Source organism: Onthophagus taurus, chromosome 3, assembly GCF_036711975.1.
Source record: "Onthophagus taurus isolate NC chromosome 3, IU_Otau_3.0, whole genome shotgun sequence".
In the NCBI taxonomy this organism is placed as follows: domain Eukaryota; kingdom Metazoa; phylum Arthropoda; class Insecta; order Coleoptera; family Scarabaeidae; genus Onthophagus; species Onthophagus taurus.
The window spans coordinates 14,967,424-14,985,435 of record NC_091968.1 but is presented as its reverse complement, the minus strand read 5'-3'; the positions used below and the strand labels follow the sequence as shown (position 1 = coordinate 14,985,435).

The following is an 18,012-nucleotide window of genomic DNA, read 5'->3' as shown; positions in this document are numbered from 1 at the left end:
CAAGGACGTGTATCTTATTGAACGAATACTTAAACGATCGAAAAATAAAGCCTACGTTAAATGGTTAGGGTTTCCTTCTTCACATAATAGCTGGATTAATAAAAATGATGTTGTGTAATTAAATCGAAAACAATAAAATAAAAAATGATAATTTTCATCAAGTTCTTTATTTATCCTACTTTTTATACACAGCTTAATATTATCACACCAAATTGTATACAACTTTCATAAATATTATTAAATAAAAGTATGCAACTATATGTAATTCCTATTAATATTATTATTGAAGCAAATATAACTATCGCAATATTATTATAACATATTGAAATTAAATCAATATCGTATAATACCGAAATCCATTTACTGGTTATAGTACTATTATCTTCCAAAGTGAATTTGGCTTTAAATGTAATAATGGATTCACGCGAACAATTTGGTATAATAGAAAATACATCTTCATCCATCATCTGCTTCATGGGTAACCACTTTATATCTAGATCTTTTCTTGTGTAATCCGGATCGAAACTAATTGATACCTCTTTTGTAGTTTGAGGTGCTTTGATGAGTAGTGTACTTTGCATTACTGTGTAAAATATGGTGAAATTCATTATTCTTCTCGCGACAACGTTCAAACAATTAATATGTGCATATATCACACTTCTCAACACATACACTACACTTTGTTATAGAGATTGGCGGTCCGTCTATTTCATCACCCCCACCACCAACATTATAATGTTTGTAACAGGGTAAATGATATTTCAATTTTTCTTGCTTCTCTGGTGAAAGTTTACACCAAATGCTCTCCAATTCCTTACATGTTACAAAATTATGTTTCTTATGTATGATATAGACGAAGTCTTCATTTGAAAACATCACCCGCTTTCAAAGCACCTATAGCAGACTTTATTTGATCCGGAATTAGCGTAATTATCTCGAGCGCACACTCTCGATACTCCAATTCCTCAAAAGGAGTGAGTGAGGGAGTAAGACTTGACATTCTTTTTATATAGTCCGCCATACTCTCGCCTTGAAATTCATCAAATGTAGTCTTTGTAATCGCATAGTAATTATTTCACGAAGTTGCTTAAGATTTTTATAACTTGTTGAATGAAGTACTAATTCCGTTCCACGAGATTGTATCCTTATAATTTTTCTATGATTTTTAAGGTTAGTGTTTTTGCAAACTTAAAATATATTTAAGTAAGTGCTTAATTGCACTTCTTTAGAATCAGTTTGCTCGATTACATCACTACATGAAGATCACTTTTTTCTTTGAAGTAAATGTTGATCTGCCTTAGATTCATGTATTTCCCAAAATTTATCCCATTCGTACGATGTCAATTGAATGCATTTTCTTTTACTGTTTGCAGCTATTTTCACCACAGGATATCCACCGCGCGCTAAACTGATACCCGTACCAATACTCAACGAATGAGGGAGATCATATCGCTTTTCATTTATTAATTCATACTCTTCCGCTATTTGTCGCTCGAAATCCATAAGCAAATTACTTATAAAATTTGATGATTCCAACACTTCATGTTCCATTGTACTACCGACGTATTGAACGTTAATCAACAAACTAATTCTTTTTTTCCTTTATTCAGTGAATATCCTACAAACAAAATCCTTCTTCATGTTCAGGCATGCGTACACTACTCTCCAACGATTTTTTTTGTCTCACTTAATGACACCGCATCCGAACAAACTATCGGAAATTCTTTGTAGATTACTATTATCATTGGCGTAACCGCAACAGTTCCTTATTATGCAATAACACAATCTTTGCGGTCAACGACGTCAGTTGTTTATATTTATACAAACAAAAAATTTAGTATGGCAACCAACCGCCCCGCACCCGCCCAACCCGTTCCGCGCGGCACCAGCCCATCCGGCACCGCGAACCCGCGCGCCAGCGGTAGCGGCGGCGGCGACGGCGTCGATGACGTGCGTGTAATTCAGCTACCCGCCGCTAGAGGGCAACCTTGTCGGCTGGAAGCCGGGGAGGTGGAGGGGGAAGGGTGTCCTTGACTACGGCTACCTCTGACGTCAGAGATAGCCTTGTTTTATACCTACTCGCGGCATTGATGTAATGTCCTCCTCCAGTCCGACTTTCTCCGCAGCAGCAGTAGCTTCCTTTATAATTTCGTCTGTCACTTTTTCGTCGGATTTTCACGGTGGTTTTTAATTAAAAGTAAAATCCTTTTAACGTGTTCCGAGGCTTTGACCACGTCAAAAGCTACAGATTGGAGTACGTTGACAACGGGTTCCATCAAAGCCGAGTATTTGGCTTCGAACCTGCGTTCTAGGAGGAGGTTCTTGAATCGGCAAATTTCTTGGGGGTCAGAGGAGGTTCGATGAGGAGAGGAGGTTCTTGAATCGGCGATTCTTTTGAGGGTCGGAGGAGATTCGATCAAGAGAGGAGGAGGTCAATTAACTTGAGAAGGTCATGTTATTTTGACGAAATTATTAAAAATGTATCTTTATTAAAAATGTATCTTTATTAAAAATGTATCTTTATTTAGGTTATGTTATTAAAAATTTATCTTTATATGTAACCTGTTTACCTAGATGAAAACAATTACTATGTTTATCCTTCGACGCTTCTCAATGAACTGTTAATGTTTTCGATATATCTCTTAACTTATTGTACACAAAGGTATACGGTTTTGGGACATGTAGGTATACAAATAAGTCAGTCATGATCTACCTGCGGGATATTTTTTTAAAATTTATTGTGTAAAGGTATACGGAGCTTTAAAATGTGCGAGGAGGTTCTTGAATCGGCAAATTTTTTTGGGAGGATACGTTCGAGGAGGAGGTCAATTAACTTAATGTGAGTCATGATCTACCTGCGAGATATTTTTTTAATTTATTATGCAGAGGTATACGGAGTTATAAATATACATGTATACAAACGCACTCGATGCATCCTCCTCCTCCCAATAAGTTTCAGGAGCGGTGAGGGTTTATAAACGCCTGCGAAATGTGGTATTGACGTAGTTCTTTCATAACAAGTAGAAGTGTACAACATTAAATTGTAAAATGGTCGTGTGTGAGGATTGTGGAAAAAGTTTTACTCGAGTTGACAATTTAAAAAGACATCAACGATTATCTTGCATTTTCAAGAGAATCAAGCTTGACGCACCGCAAATTCCAAAAGCAGTAAAATGTGAGGCTTGCGATGATTATGTAAATAGACAATGTTACTCTGCACATTTACGAAGCAACGCGTAATGTGACATAATATACCTATATATTAAAAAATAAATGTTTCAATATTTTATTTGGGATGGACTTTAATGCAAATTCTCTATATTTATGGAGTTAAATTTAAACAAATATAATCCTATCAGAGCATCTAATTACATCGATCTACCATCGCAAATAAAAGCAAAGCGTGCTGTGATAAATATACAAAACGCGGATGATGCATGTTTTGCATGGGCTGTAACATCCGCACTACATGAACCGAACGGTTTACCACAGAGGACATCTTCGTATCCGAATTACCTAGACTGCGGCTTAGACTATTCAAATATTGTTTTTCCAGTTAAATTACGAGATATACCTGTATTTGAAAAGCAGAACAAACTATCTATTAATGTATATGGAATAAATGAGTATTTTAAAGACGGTGTTATGAATTATGACATAATTACAATGTATATATGTCGACAAAAAGAAGAAAGACATATAAATTTATTATTGGTTACAAATGATTCCGGGAATAGTCACTATTGTTGGATAAAAAATCTGTCTCGATTACTATCATCGCAAGCATCGCAGAATGGTCATGAAAAGTATATTTGCGACGGATGCTTGGTATTCTTTACGTCAGAAAATAAACTTATCCGTCATCCAAGTGACGATTGCAGCAAGGTAAGGGCAATTTTACCAACAACAAATTTGAAAATAAATAAATATGGAAATGAAGAAAAGGAAAATATACTACAGTTCGAAAATTTTGAACGACAATTAAAAATACCGTTCGTGGTGTATGCAGATTTTGAAGCATTACAGAAACCGATCGCCGATGCGGAAGCAACAGAACTTAACGATGATAATTCATACTCCGTCAAATGTTTCAAACACGAACCTTATGCATTTGCATATTATATAAAATGTTCATATGACGAATCATTGTCGAAGTTTGAAATATATCGCGGATGTAATGCTGCTCAAATTTTCATGAGCAAGTTGGAACATGACGTTCTGAATATATACAAAAATTATTTAAGCCAACCAAAAGAAATGCTCCCATTACCACCTATAGATAGATTAATACATGAGATGCAGGATATCTGTCACATTTGTTCGCACAAAATAAAAGAAGGTAATAAAGTGTGCGATCATGATCACCTAACTGGGTTGTATAGAGGACCCGCACATGCTGTATGTAACATCAATTATCAATTACCAAAGTTCATACCGATATTCTTTCACAATCTTTCGAACTACGATTGTCATATGTTTGTGAAAGATATGGCATTAAAAGAAGAAGACGTGGACGTTATAGCACAGAATAAAGAAAAGTATATATCATTTTCGAAAAAAATTATCGTAGGAGAAAACATTGACAGCAAGGGAAAGCTAAGGCGGGTTCATATGAACTTGAAATTTGTGGATTCATTTAGGTTTATGGCTTTATCGCTAGAGAAGTTGGGTTCATTTTTGGAAGACAACCAATGCGTTCATATCAGAAAATATTTTAGGAACGAAGAACAGTTTCGACTTATACGTCAGAAAGGAGTTTTTCCGTATTCCTTTGTGGATTCATTCGAAAAGCTGAATCTTACCGCTCTGCCAGATCGAAGTAGTTTTTACAATACTTTATGCGACGATAGTATAACCGAAGAAAATTATTGTCGTGCACAAACGGTGTGGAACTTATTTAACTGTCGCACTTTAGGCGAATATAGCGACATTTATTTAACGTCTGACGTTTTACTTTAGGCGGACGTATTTGAGAATTTCCGAACCATCTCGATGAAGTATTACTCTTTAGATCCATGTCATTACTTCACAGCGCCGGGCTTCGGTTGGGATGCATTATTACGAATGACAGGGGTAAAATTAGAATTATTAACGGACATAGACATGTTACACTTCTTTAAAAATGGTATTCGCGGTGGATTAAGTATGTGCACTAAACGCAGTGCGAAGGCTAACAATAAATTAATGATGGAATTTGATGAAACCAAAGACCCATCTTATATTTTGTATCTCGACGCTACGAATTTGTATGGACACGCAATGAGACGAAAATTACCGACGGGGGGATTTCGATGGCTATCAGATGAAGAGATTCAAAAGTTAGATATTTACAATACGGAAGACGATTCCGAAAAGGGTTACGTGTTCGAGGTAGATTTAGAGTATCCGGAAGCAATACATGATGAACACAACGATTTGCCATTTTGTCCAGAACGGATTGTACCGCCAGGTTCAAAAAATGCAAAGTTAATAGCAAATTTGGAAAATAAAACAAAATATATCATTCATTACGTGAATCTAAAGCAGTGTATTAAGTTCGGATTGAAACTAACGAAGATTTACAGAGTATTAGAATTTAAACAATCCAACTGGATGCGGAGCTACATCGATTTCAATTCCGATAAACGTGCGAAAGCTAAGAATGAATTTGAAAAAAATCATTACAAAGCAATGAATAACATCGTATACGGTAAGACAATGGAAAATGTGGAAAAGCGAGTGGATATAAGACTAGTTACCCACTGGGAATGTCGTCATAAGAAACCGGGCGTGGAAGCCCTAATAGCTAAACCAAATTTTAAATCTTCAATTTAAATTTTTAAATTAAATTTTAATTCTTAAATTTTAAAAGTTAAATATGGAAATAACATAACACTTTTATACACCAATACTGACTCCCTAATCCTAGAAATTACTACTCCCAATGTATCCGTTAGAGAATATACACAATATACCTCGCGGTCGATCTGTGTTGGGAAGAATGTATATTGTTGGTTTAACAACTGATTTAAGAGATGATTATGATCGTTTATACGGTGTTCGCGAAACTCCCGAAGGTTTCTACATTGGAGTCAGTCCTGTTCACTTTGAGGATCAGGATATTCACGTTGGAAACTTCAAATATACGGGAACCGTTGGTTTATATGATTTACTATTTAAAAACGAACCGCGCAAATTTACAATTCAGGACATGCGCAACTACAAAGATATCTTACTACGTTCAAATGCTCCGTACATTAATTACATTCCAGAGGCAGGTATGACTACTGAGGACGACAGTGAGAAATTTCAGAATATTATCAAGCCTATCGTTGAAGGTAACAAACCCAAGGTGCATTGGGCTAAATACTGGCCGAATCCGAAGAAAAAAGTCGGTGGTGTATTACAAAAACAAGTCGTCCCTGGGGCTCTTATCGAATACGAGTACTGGGACGATCCCAACGAACTTGTCGATAGACTGCGTTTGTTGATGGCCTCGCAAACGGCAGGTCATTCTGCACATGTCAATGAAATATCATCGATAATATCGGAGCTAACAGAGGCCGAGATTATACGTTAAAATAATATCATAAATATACGACTCTCACATCTTTTGTTTTAAACCACCGACGTTTATGAACTAGAGAAGATGAGTTTAAGCAAGTTCGGAAAACATTCGTCTAGTATGACGATCGATAAGTTTGGTAAACACGTACACGGACACAACATTGCTGCTCATTTTAAGAAACGTGAAAACGTACAACGATATTTCAAACAACCAACAATACTTACGTTTAGCGGAGATGGAACTACGGATACAACGGATAATTATTACATTGTTCAAAATTTAGGTTACGTAAGTAAATATATAAACTTTTTCTATATTGGTGAAATAGTGCATCACCGATTTGAAGGAGACGTTGAAATGATTATTAACGGGAGTATCTTCGATCCAAATAAAAAGTTAAATGTTCTCTCCTTTAGAGATAAAATAGTTTGCAAACCCACAACGAAGACCACTTTACTCAAGAAACCATTTATGGTAGAACTGCTCATTGAAATATCCAGAAAATGAGCGATATTAAAAGGTCCGTCGTAAACGAGTTGCACGCGTCCGTGAGGAAAAAGTATAAACGCAGACGTGTTATTATAAAAGGTTTAACGGACTTATTTCAAGCTGATTTAGTGGAGATGATACCTTATTCAAAAGCAAATGGTAATTTTAAATATATTCTAACAGTTATTAATGCTTTCTCAAAGTATGGATGGGCTGTACCACTAAAAAACAAAACTGGCAAAGAAGTTACGCGAGCTATGGAAACAATTCTATCGAAAAAGCGGAAAAACATACCGAAGAATCTGCAAACGGATAACGGAAAAGAATTTTACAATGAGGATTTTAAAAAGCTCATGTCACGATATCACATCAATCACTACAGTTCATTTTCCAATTTAAAGAGTTCTATTGTTGAACGGTTTAATAGAACAATAAAAGAAAAAATGTGGAAAGAATTTAGTATGCAAGGTAACTATCGTTGGTTGGAATTGCTTCCCAAATTAATTCTGGATTATAACAACCAAGTTCACAGGACGATAGGAATGAAACCTAGCGAGGCAAATAACAGAAACGCACCGACACTGTTAAAAACTGTTTATAATTACATAAAAATTGCCGATCCTTATACCAAAAAATTTAATGTCGGTGATCACGTCAGAGTGAGCAAGCATCGACACGCCTTCACCAAAAACTATACTCCCAATTGGTCTAACGAAGTGTTTACAATACATTCTGTTCGTAATACTTTCCCAACAACATATCTGCTCAAAGATGCATCCAATGAAAAAATTATGGGTGGTTTTTATCGAGAGGAATTACAAAAAGTTAAATATCCTGACGTCTATTTGGTGGAAAAAGTGCTACGGCGAAAAGGAAATCAAGTGTTTGTGAAATGGTTAGGATTAGGTCCGTCTCATAATTCTTGGATCTCAAAAACTAACGTTCTTTAGAACGTATATGTCGTATATATAAAGACCTATATAAAAGTTCACAAGACTTTATTAACAATCGAACATTACAAATACATTATTATTATTATTATTCTTTACAATTTTTTCTAAAATTAAATTCATTTATTCGCATTCAATCTTTTTATCAACCAATGACCCCACGCCAAAGTAATACATCCGTTCGGTAATATGTATCGTTTATCATCGCACGATGAAAGAGCAATTTTATTCTTTAATTCGGTATACATAGTATGAAATTCTGATTTAAAAATGTACATTTTTTTGTGAATCGATCCGCCACATTCAACCACACGTTTATAGTCGGTCACGCTTAAATGTTTATCTATAACATATTTCTTTACTCCTTTAGCCTTTTTTACATTATCATTCAACAAGGTGGTGCAGTACGCCTTAGCTCCTGTTCCAACAAATGACGTTATGCACCTGTTTGGATATTCATCTTTCATTCTTCCCAACACAGATCGACCGCGAGGTATATTGTGTATATTCTCTAACGGATACATTGGGAGTAGTAATTTCTAGGATTAGGGAGTCAGTATCGGTGTATAAAAGTGTTATGTTATTTCCATATTTAACTTTTAAAATTTAAGAATTAAAATTTAATTTAAAAATTTAAATTGAAGATTTCAATTTAAATTGAAGTAACCTAAATTTTGAACAATGTAATAATTATCCGTTGTATCCGTAGTTCCATCTCCGCTAAACGTAAGTATTGTTGGTTGTTTGAAATATCGTTGTACGTTTTCACGTTTCTTAAAATGAGCAGCAATGTTGTGTCCGTGTACGTGTTTACCAAACTTATCGATCGTCATACTAGACGAATGTTTTCCGAACTTGCTTAAACTCATCTTCTCTAGTTCATAAACGTCGGTGGTTTAAAACAAAAGATGTGAGAGTCGTATATTTATGATATTATTTTAACGTATAATCTCGGCCTCTGTTAGCTCCGATATTATCGATGATATTTCATTGACATGTGCAGAATGACCTGCCGTTTGCGAGGCCATCAACAAACGCAGTCTATCGACAAGTTCGTTGGGATCGTCCCAGTACTCGTATTCGATAAGAGCCCCAGGGACGACTTGTTTTTGTAATACACCACCGACTTTTTTCTTCGGATTCGGCCAGTATTTAGCCCAATGCACCTTGGGTTTGTTACCTTCAACGATAGGCTTGATAATATTCTGAAATTTCTCACTGTCGTCCTCAGTAGTCATACCTGCCTCTGGAATGTAATTAATGTACGGAGCATTTGAACGTAGTAAGATATCTTTGTAGTTGCGCATGTCCTGAATTGTAAATTTGCGCGGTTCGTTTTTAAATAGTAAATCATATAAACCAACGGTTCCCGTATATTTGAAGTTTCCAACGTGAATATCCTGATCCTCAAAGTGAACAGGACTGACTCCAAACCTTCGGGAGTTTCGCGAACACCGTATAAACGATCATAATCATCTCTTAAATCAGTTGTTAAACCAACAATATACGTTCTGGGCAAAGGATGAAACTGACTCAAAGCGGCTTGTACCTCTGGAGACTCCAATCTTTCTTCTATTTCATCTTTAAGTCGTTCTATTCGATTATGTGCGTCCGAAATAAGAGCTCCGGTATCCTCGCTAGAATCGAGGAGTTCTTCTTCTTCGCCCGGCGGAACTTCATATACTTCTTCTTCTGCATGAGCTAATGGACCAAGAGGAGAAGACGTGGGAGAAGATACCAACCTTTTTTCAGGAGTCGATGTAGCAAATTTTCGTCGCTGTTCTTTTAATGGATCTTTCGGTTTTCGAATAAAATATTCGATCTCGGTTTTAGCTGGTACGTCAGAAATATCCGGCGAGTAGCGTTGTATCTTAGATATCAATTTTTCTTCTTTTGGAGATAAACTTCGTTTTGGAATGGATAGTAAAGGCGCAGTGTCAAGTTTTGCGACAATATCCTGTAACGGTCTCGCGATGGGTGCATATGCGGTTTCCTCTAAGTCCTCTTTTAAAGAACGAATTTTGTCTCTCACAACTTCTCGTGCTGCGATAAGTTCTGCAGCTATCGTCTTGTTCATTGTATGATGTATGTGAAGTTACTAAGAACTGTACAGCTGATGTCGTTAGTTTTAAAGTTCACTGAATTTATCAAAACCCTTACGGTAACGTCCCTTAGATACACTACAATCTAAATCAATAACTAGGATGCCGTATCTATTCTCCCAACAAGCGTCGCTAATTTCCTTTAGCCGATGAAACTCCATATCGCTCATTATGTGATCTTCAAACACGTGTTCTAAATTTGTTAAGTCTTGTTTAAATAACACTAAAAAGTTACAATTATCGCGAACTAATTGTTTTGGAATTGCACTATAACTTTGACAAATTAGAAAGCAATCAATGTTTTTATGCCGACCATACGAAAAAAATTCCTTAATGACATTTTGACCTGTACAGGAAACATCGTCAAATACGACTATCGAATATTCTTTCGCATCTTCCGGTCGAATGAACTCATCTATATTAGAAAATTCATAGTAACCGAAATCTTTTATAGGTTCAATTAAACGTCTTAAAAAATCGTACTTATTTTGGTATAACGAATTGGAGCATAAGTATAAGTTTAGGTTGGGCGGTGGCTCAGCGGTTAAACTCTCGGATTGACACGCAGACGTTCCGGGTTCGAGCCCCGGTTTAAACATATTCACCAAGCCGCCCACCCGTCCTTCGGAGGGGACGTTAAGCCGTCGGTCCCGGCAACCAGTCGTACACCTCTGGTTGTCGTTATCACCCATGTGTGTAAGGGGTTTGAACACATGGCTGAACGCGCGTTAGCGCTCATGAAGCACACACCTCGTGAGAGCGTACCCGGGCCAGGGTTGATGAGCAGCTTTGCTCCACCTTGGTACGGAGGGGCCAGCGAGTGAGTGGCATCGTTGAGCGGCACCTGACAGGGGCGAACCCGCACTGGGCCTGTGCCATAGCACGCCCGGTGAGGGGGGTCGGTCAGGAAGCGGAATCAGCCAGAATTCGAGTTAAGCTCGCGTTTAACATCTCAGACCTCTTAGAGGAGGATGTACAAGGGGCCCGTTGGGGCCTAGGTGCCGCGTATAGTATACGCACTCCCCGTAACATACATACATACAAGTTTAGGAAGCGGAGGCCATTACGTGCAAGTAAAAGCGATAACATAGCATTTGTTTTTCCTACACCAGAGGGTCCTACAATTAAACCTCGCTTACATTTTCCACCAAATAAATTACTGTGCCTTGTAAAGTGTTCTTCGGTCGTACCTTTACTAAAATTTAGTATTGGCAGTGTTAGCGGTTGCGGTAAACACTTTAGTTTCTTATCGATCATGATTCTCGCACTAAATGAATTATAACATTAACAGGATAAGACTGAATAAAAATATAGCAAAAGTAACTTTATATAGATATATAAAATATATTGAGTATATTGGAACTATAAAATAATAACAATTTAACTTAATAATTAACTTAATAATTAACTTAATAATTAACTTAATAATTAACTTAATATTAACTTAATAAATAAAAGAAGAGAAGGAGTAGTTACCACTCCTCCTCCTCTTCTTGATATCTTTGGTTTATTGCTTCGTAAGGAGGTGGTGGTGCTGCTGGTGCCGGAGTAGTTGCCGGAGTCGTTGCCGGAGTCGGTGCCGGAATCGGTGAACTAACACATGTACAACGGTTAATGTGCATGTTTTGCACATGCACTTCACCCCTCACCACAGCCGATTCTGACACACTCTGCAGCTGAGAAGATAAAATTAATGACATGGAAAAAAGTATTATAAGTATAACGTACCAACTTAAATATAGCATCTAATTTTACCTCCAACGAGGCAACTTTCTGCTCCAATTCACATAGTCTTATCATATGATTAACTCTCATATTATCCATATGATTGTCTCTCATATTATCAGTCATCTTTAAGCTAGGAAGGGAAGTTTACGCTATTAGTAGTGAAACTAGATAAAATACATTCAGATTCAGAACGAAGGAATTTCGGTGTTAGGGATATTTGAGTTAGTAACGGGAGCCAATGAAGCTTTAGAAGAAGAAAAAGAAGCCTTAGTAGCTTTAAGATACTTCCGGTTACTACAGTGTTGTGATACCGCCATTAAAGCAAGAGAGTCGTCGGATTTATCGGACTCGTTCTCGGTAACCACTTTCGACTGTGTCATTTCAACCTTCGACGGGGTCGCTTGTTCAACTGACACATACTTGCGTTGGTTACGTCGCGAACGAGCACGTGCCTCCCTTCTTTCTTGTCTTTCCTCTCTATACCTTTCTGACGGTACCCACACACCTGCAAATAAAACACGTCAGCAAAAAAGAGAAAGCTGAAGGATGTCTAGGACTGGGAAAAAAAATAATTTTAAATATTTTATAAACATGCAAAACAAATATAGTTTTACTCACCAAAAAAAGAGAAAGTTGTAGAAAGAGCTGTAGTGATGGAGAGAAAATGAACGTTATAATAAAGAAGGTTGTACTTACCAAAAAACTGAAGAACACAAACACTTAAGTGACTTTCAAAGGTTGGGAGGTGCCTTCTTATAGTAGTGTAATGAAGGGGGGGCGTGGGGTGGGGCGTGGCAAGGGGGAGGAGTGGGGAATGGGCGGAGTTAGAGTGGGGGTACTTTTTTTCTGGCTCAACTTTCCTGGCAATTAAGGGGGGGGGGGAATTTAGATTTCCCCCACTCCCACCCCCACTCTTCCATCTCCACTTTGGGAGGAGCCTGAGGAGGAGCATGGGAGGAGCATAGGAGGAGCATAGGAGGAGCTTCAATAAACAATTATTTTCCCTTTTTCTTTTCTCTTTTTTTTTTTTTCTTCCTTTTTTCCTCTTTTTTTCTTCCTTTTCCAATTTAATACTTTTTCAATTTACAACCCAAGTCATACCAACCCAACCCAATGTATACATACCATGTATTCATTTAGATTAACTATTTTTTCTTTTAAATTAAAACAACTTTTTACACTTTTTACAATCTTTTATTATTATTATTATTAATTTACAATCTATAACTGACAATGTTTATATACTAAACCTTACATATAGAACAATCCTTTCTTGCCGATGGTGGACCATCAATATGCGTTTCCCAATGACGCAAATTATAATGTTCAAAACAGGGCAGCTTGCTTTGTAATCGCTCATCGTTTCTATACTTCAACGGTAATTTAAACCAAACCGCCGAAAAATCTAATGGCTTTACTTTATTGATATAATAATCGATTGGTAAATAACATAATTCGTAGTTTTTAATATTCGCAAAAGATAAATCAGATTCGTATCTTTCCGTAATATCCCACACTTTATTAATTATAAAAGTTGAAAGTCCCAATCTGGTAACTAACCGCCAAAGACGTTCCATCTTGAACTGCTCTACCGCTACTACCCGTCTGCCTTTCTCAATTCGTTTACATATAGTTATAGATGTCTGAATACGTATGAAAATAAATAAAAACATTCGATAAGGAGCACATACTTGGTCTCTTTTTATGATAGGGACACATCGGCGCACCAACCTCCAATTTGCATTCATTTTCCGGCAATTCTTTTACCGGTATTGTTAAAATTCTTCTTAAAAATGTAGCTTTCTCACGTCCTTTTACGTACGCTACTTTTGTCGAACGACACAAATAACAAACGATCTCATCGAAACGAGACGCAGGAACAAACCCGTCGTTCCAATCAATACAATGATGATGACTCATTAACCAATTCGCCGTATTGCGAAATTTGGTAGATAGTGAAGAAAAGCTTCGACTAGGTTGAAACACGTAATGACTTATACAATGATTACTGTCGCAAGAAGCCAGTTCCTTGGGGATAAATTCTTCATCGTTTATCGTGAAACCTTGAATGTCCAAAATAATAAAATCCCTTTGAAAAACCATAATATCCATAATATACCACTCTATGCAAACGTTTCCTTCGATGTTTAGAGATACACTAAATGACGTTGCTTCAACAGTACCACTATATTAATTGCTTAACCATTTTCGTAAGAGGCGAATATACAAATGCACTGTCATGCAGAATTAATGCGTAAGCTGTCGTACCCTCCGGAATTGGATTTTTTTATTTCTACTCCGCTTTTATGTATTGCTTCCTGTTGATACGTGCAATCGATTCCAATTAACGGCGCGTAAGTTTTAAATTCTTCCGGTGAAAACAAAGGTTCGCTTTCTTGATAGTAGTATGCTTGCTGAAATCTTGAATACATATCATACAAAATCGCATAGTGATTGTTATCAAAATCCACATTCAAATTATCGTACGGAAAACGTTCTCCATTCAAGAAAACGGTTACGTTCGTTAAGTTTATATTATCAAATAATGCCATGTTTCCTTTAAATATACCCTTTCGATTTGTTTGAAATCCGATGATTATAAATCTAGGCGTTTCCAATTGTGGAGCAGTTTTGACGGCCCAAGATTGCTTCGTAGTTTGAGGTAATTGAGGGTACTCGTGTATTTCCCACGATCGAAAAGGAACGTATTAGCACAAGTTCCTGTCGAACGTTCATCATAATCTTTCTGAAATCTTCTGCGAATCCTAGCAACGTTTTTAGCGGAACGCTAAGACCGAAATTTCCATTTTTATCTAAAGACTTTGAAACACCCGCTATATCATCTTTCCAAGGTTTTATGTGCCAACCGGCGTTCTCTAATTTCACCACCTCGTTCTGTGTAGATGAGAAATAACCCTTCATGCATGAGCTTATACCGACGTTCCGCACACCATCAACATGTACTCCTTTAATAAGATATCGAATATCGCTAAACATAAATGCAACGGGATTGTTAACCAATTGCCCCGTTGCGCTGGCATCTTTTGTTATACTTCCGTCCGCGGCTAACTTACGAACGCTACCCTCGACGTATAGATAACTCTCGCTCGGTAAATTATAATTATCTATTTCCGGAATTGAAATTCTAATTTCGTCATTGTTATCGAACGTGGTCGATCCAAACGGTTGATGCGAATGGAATTCATAACTTACGATAGAGTGATCTGTTTTTATCTTATCGGTTACTTTTAAAATGTCCATTACTTTAACACTTCGTATCCTAACTGAACTAAATACCTTCGATTGACTGGTGATAATCGATGAATGGATCGTCTTCTACTGCCGCTACATTGACTGATGACGCGCGCTTTATAGTTTTCTCCATTAAACAATTTTCTCGCTCTGTCTCTTCTTGACCACCGCGTTCTTTTGTTTTGATATAACACTGTCATAACGTTAGTCAAATTTAAATATTTCAATTTAAATAATTCAATTTATCGATCTCAGGTGAACTCTCACTGTTATTTCTTCTTCTCTGAAGTCTACCAAGTTTCCGTCCTGATCAAGTATACGTACTGTTAAGCTACTAATCACGTTCGTTAAAACCGGTAAATAAATAGGCAGTTGTGGTGATTCGATTATTTTAAAACCTGCCATAACGTTTGGGAAAAAATGATATAAAACGTGCACGGGAACTCCGTTATTATACGATCCCGTCACTAAATTACAATAAATTTGTAAGGCGGTCGTTTTATTTATGTTTACTACGAAATCGGATTCCACTTCCGTATCTCTAGGTAATATTTGAGGCTTGAAGCCAAGTAACGGCCCTATAGAATTATCGCATGCAAAATTAATTCGACGCGTACTTTTTATTAAAGAATGTTGTGTGTTATTATTCCCCTTAATCCTTATTACGACTCCTTTAGCGTGTCTTTTGTCTAGCTGTTCATTCACGAACTCGGCAATATCATCAATATCGTACGTTCCAACAGGTACTATTATATTGTTTTTAAAATGTCCTGTCTTATCTTCGTATTGGATTACGTTGTTGTTTTTATTAACGTTTGCTAAACTATTAAACGTTTCGAAATTCAATAGAGCCAACTCGTAACTACCAAATTCGTTCAAATAGATCGGAGGATTAAAATTACAAGTCAATTCAGATGACTTTCCAGTCAACGTAAATGTATATGTCGTGTGTATTGATTCTTTCTCCATTACTTCTAAACGTCTAAACGTCTCTAGACTCTAATAGATCCTTTTATTACTTAGAAACTTCAGACACAACTGTCCGCAATTTTGATCTATTTCTCTTTGATATCGACAGTAATTATACTTTACTTGACCACCCCTACCGTCTCACAGCAAATATTGTTCAATTTCTAATGGCGGTCTTAAATCACCGTAACTGTCGAAATAGTATATGTCCTTGTCGTCTTTTTTATAGGCGACCCAATGCGTCCCTCGTCCTTTCAAGTTGTCCAAGTTAACAATACCTCTTTCCTTCTTTTTAATCTTACTCGGGAGATTGTCTCTCATAAATATACCCCGGAAATGTGGAATTTTTAGTACTTTCGCAAACTTTTCCAACTCGACGTTAGTTAACGCACGACGAGGTATTCGAACTAGTTTTTTGAACTAGTGGTTATACCGCAACCTTTCTTATAGGGTTTTTTGAAGTAACCTGTGCCGCCAACATTATTCCCCTTTCCTTCAATAAACAAACCGCAACCTTTCTTATATGGTTTTATATAAAATCCGCTACCTACGGCCTTTGCTTCCATAGCCTTGTTATGTCTTCGTTCTTCATCTAATTGCTCTCTAGCTGTTTTCGCGTTGTTTATAGTTCTTGCAATAGCGGCAGCACCACCGCCGATACTACCTAGGGCACCTAAAGCTGCGAACAGGGGAATTAAAGGTAAAAATCCTCCCGTTTTCGGAATTCGAATAACTCGACCTCTAGGTCCGGAAATTCTTTTTCTTATCTTTTTCAAAGCTCCGTACGCCGCTTTAACGTTTGTCAACAAATTCTTAGCACCTGATCTCGATATTGCGTTGCGAGCGAATCGAAGTGCATCTACAAAAGATATAGCTCCACCACGCTTTACACGCGTTCGGACTTTTTTTAAAAGTCGTCGACCCGTACGATTTCTATTTCTACCTACGCCCATACCGACCGCTACTTTTGCTTTCATTAAGGCGGCAACTGCGGACGATGCCACTTTTTCTCCAAGAGTAGACTCTTTATTTCGTATTCGTTCTTTCTCTGCTTTATATAATGCTCTGTCTGCGTCGTGTCTAAATTTTAAATTTGAACTGACCGTATATGCTATATCGTGTTTCTTACACGCTTCGTCTAATGGATTCACGCCTCGATCTCCTCTCGATAATCTCTTTTCCAACTTGGTACCCGGTCCACAAAAATTATATCCTGGCAAATGAAGTTCTATCAGAAGTTTATCTATCAACTTGTTAAAAAACCCTCGACCAATTCGTTTGCCTGTCAAACGATAACTGTTACGATTAGGTTCTAACAAATTCATTTTATAATTTCACTCCTTCTTCCTTTTCTTCACAGTTAAAAACTAGAAATGAAGCTCTGCTGTTGTGCTTTAAGCTTTTATTCCTTTTAAATATTTTACAAAAACAGTTCTGCTCTTAATTTATACTTAAATCTATTAATATTATTATTATTATTATTATTCAGCTACACTTAAATCTACTAATATCCTAAAAATTAATTGTTACTCAGTTAAAAACATTTCGATTACTCTACAATGCTAAAACGTTCTTGATATATATTTAATCTATAATCTACATCTAAATATTTTTCTAATAACTTATTTACGTTTCTTATCCTAGTCTTAAATCTAATTCTGTCCAACATCTTTTCTTCCCAGTCACTTATCCTTGATTGTCTGTAAGCAAACGTCCAAGTGTGCATTCGGTACACTCTATTTTTCGATTCGCAAAACGTCACTTTTTTTCCATTTTATTCACTTCACATCTTCATTAATGCGAGCAAATCTAAATCCAGTAATACCTTATCCATACCGTATACGAGCAGTTCTTTAGTTACGCACAAATGTTCACTTGGTGCACCGTTTGAAGCAACCAATATATTCGATTTTATATCACCTTGCATTGTTGATACCACATCGATCACGCTATCGTAATAATTTTTATATTCCAT

The 18,012-nt window shown here is 36.8% G+C and overlaps 2 protein-coding genes across 2 annotated transcripts; one reads left to right on the top strand and one right to left on the bottom strand.

Moving 5' to 3' along the window:
* The first annotated feature begins 3,666 nt into the window (after positions 1–3,666).
* Positions 3,667–4,959, top strand: LOC139429455 (uncharacterized). The gene has a single exon (XM_071195218.1). It carries the CDS (start codon positions 3,667–3,669, stop codon positions 4,957–4,959), a length of 1,293 nt encoding a protein of 430 aa, XP_071051319.1.
* Positions 4,960–14,420: 9,461 nt separating this feature from the next.
* Positions 14,421–15,077, bottom strand: LOC139429454 (uncharacterized). The gene has a single exon (XM_071195217.1). It carries the CDS (start codon positions 15,075–15,077, stop codon positions 14,421–14,423), a length of 657 nt encoding a protein of 218 aa, XP_071051318.1.
* Between the last annotated feature and the right edge of the window lie 2,935 nt (positions 15,078–18,012).

Excerpts from the sequence above, each read along its gene's own strand:
- LOC139429455 (XM_071195218.1), top strand. The coding sequence starts at position 3,667 with ATGTATATATGTCGACAAAAAGAAGAAAGACATATAAATTTATTATTG.
- LOC139429454 (XM_071195217.1), bottom strand. The coding sequence starts at position 15,077 with ATGGACATTTTAAAAGTAACCGATAAGATAAAAACAGATCACTCTATC.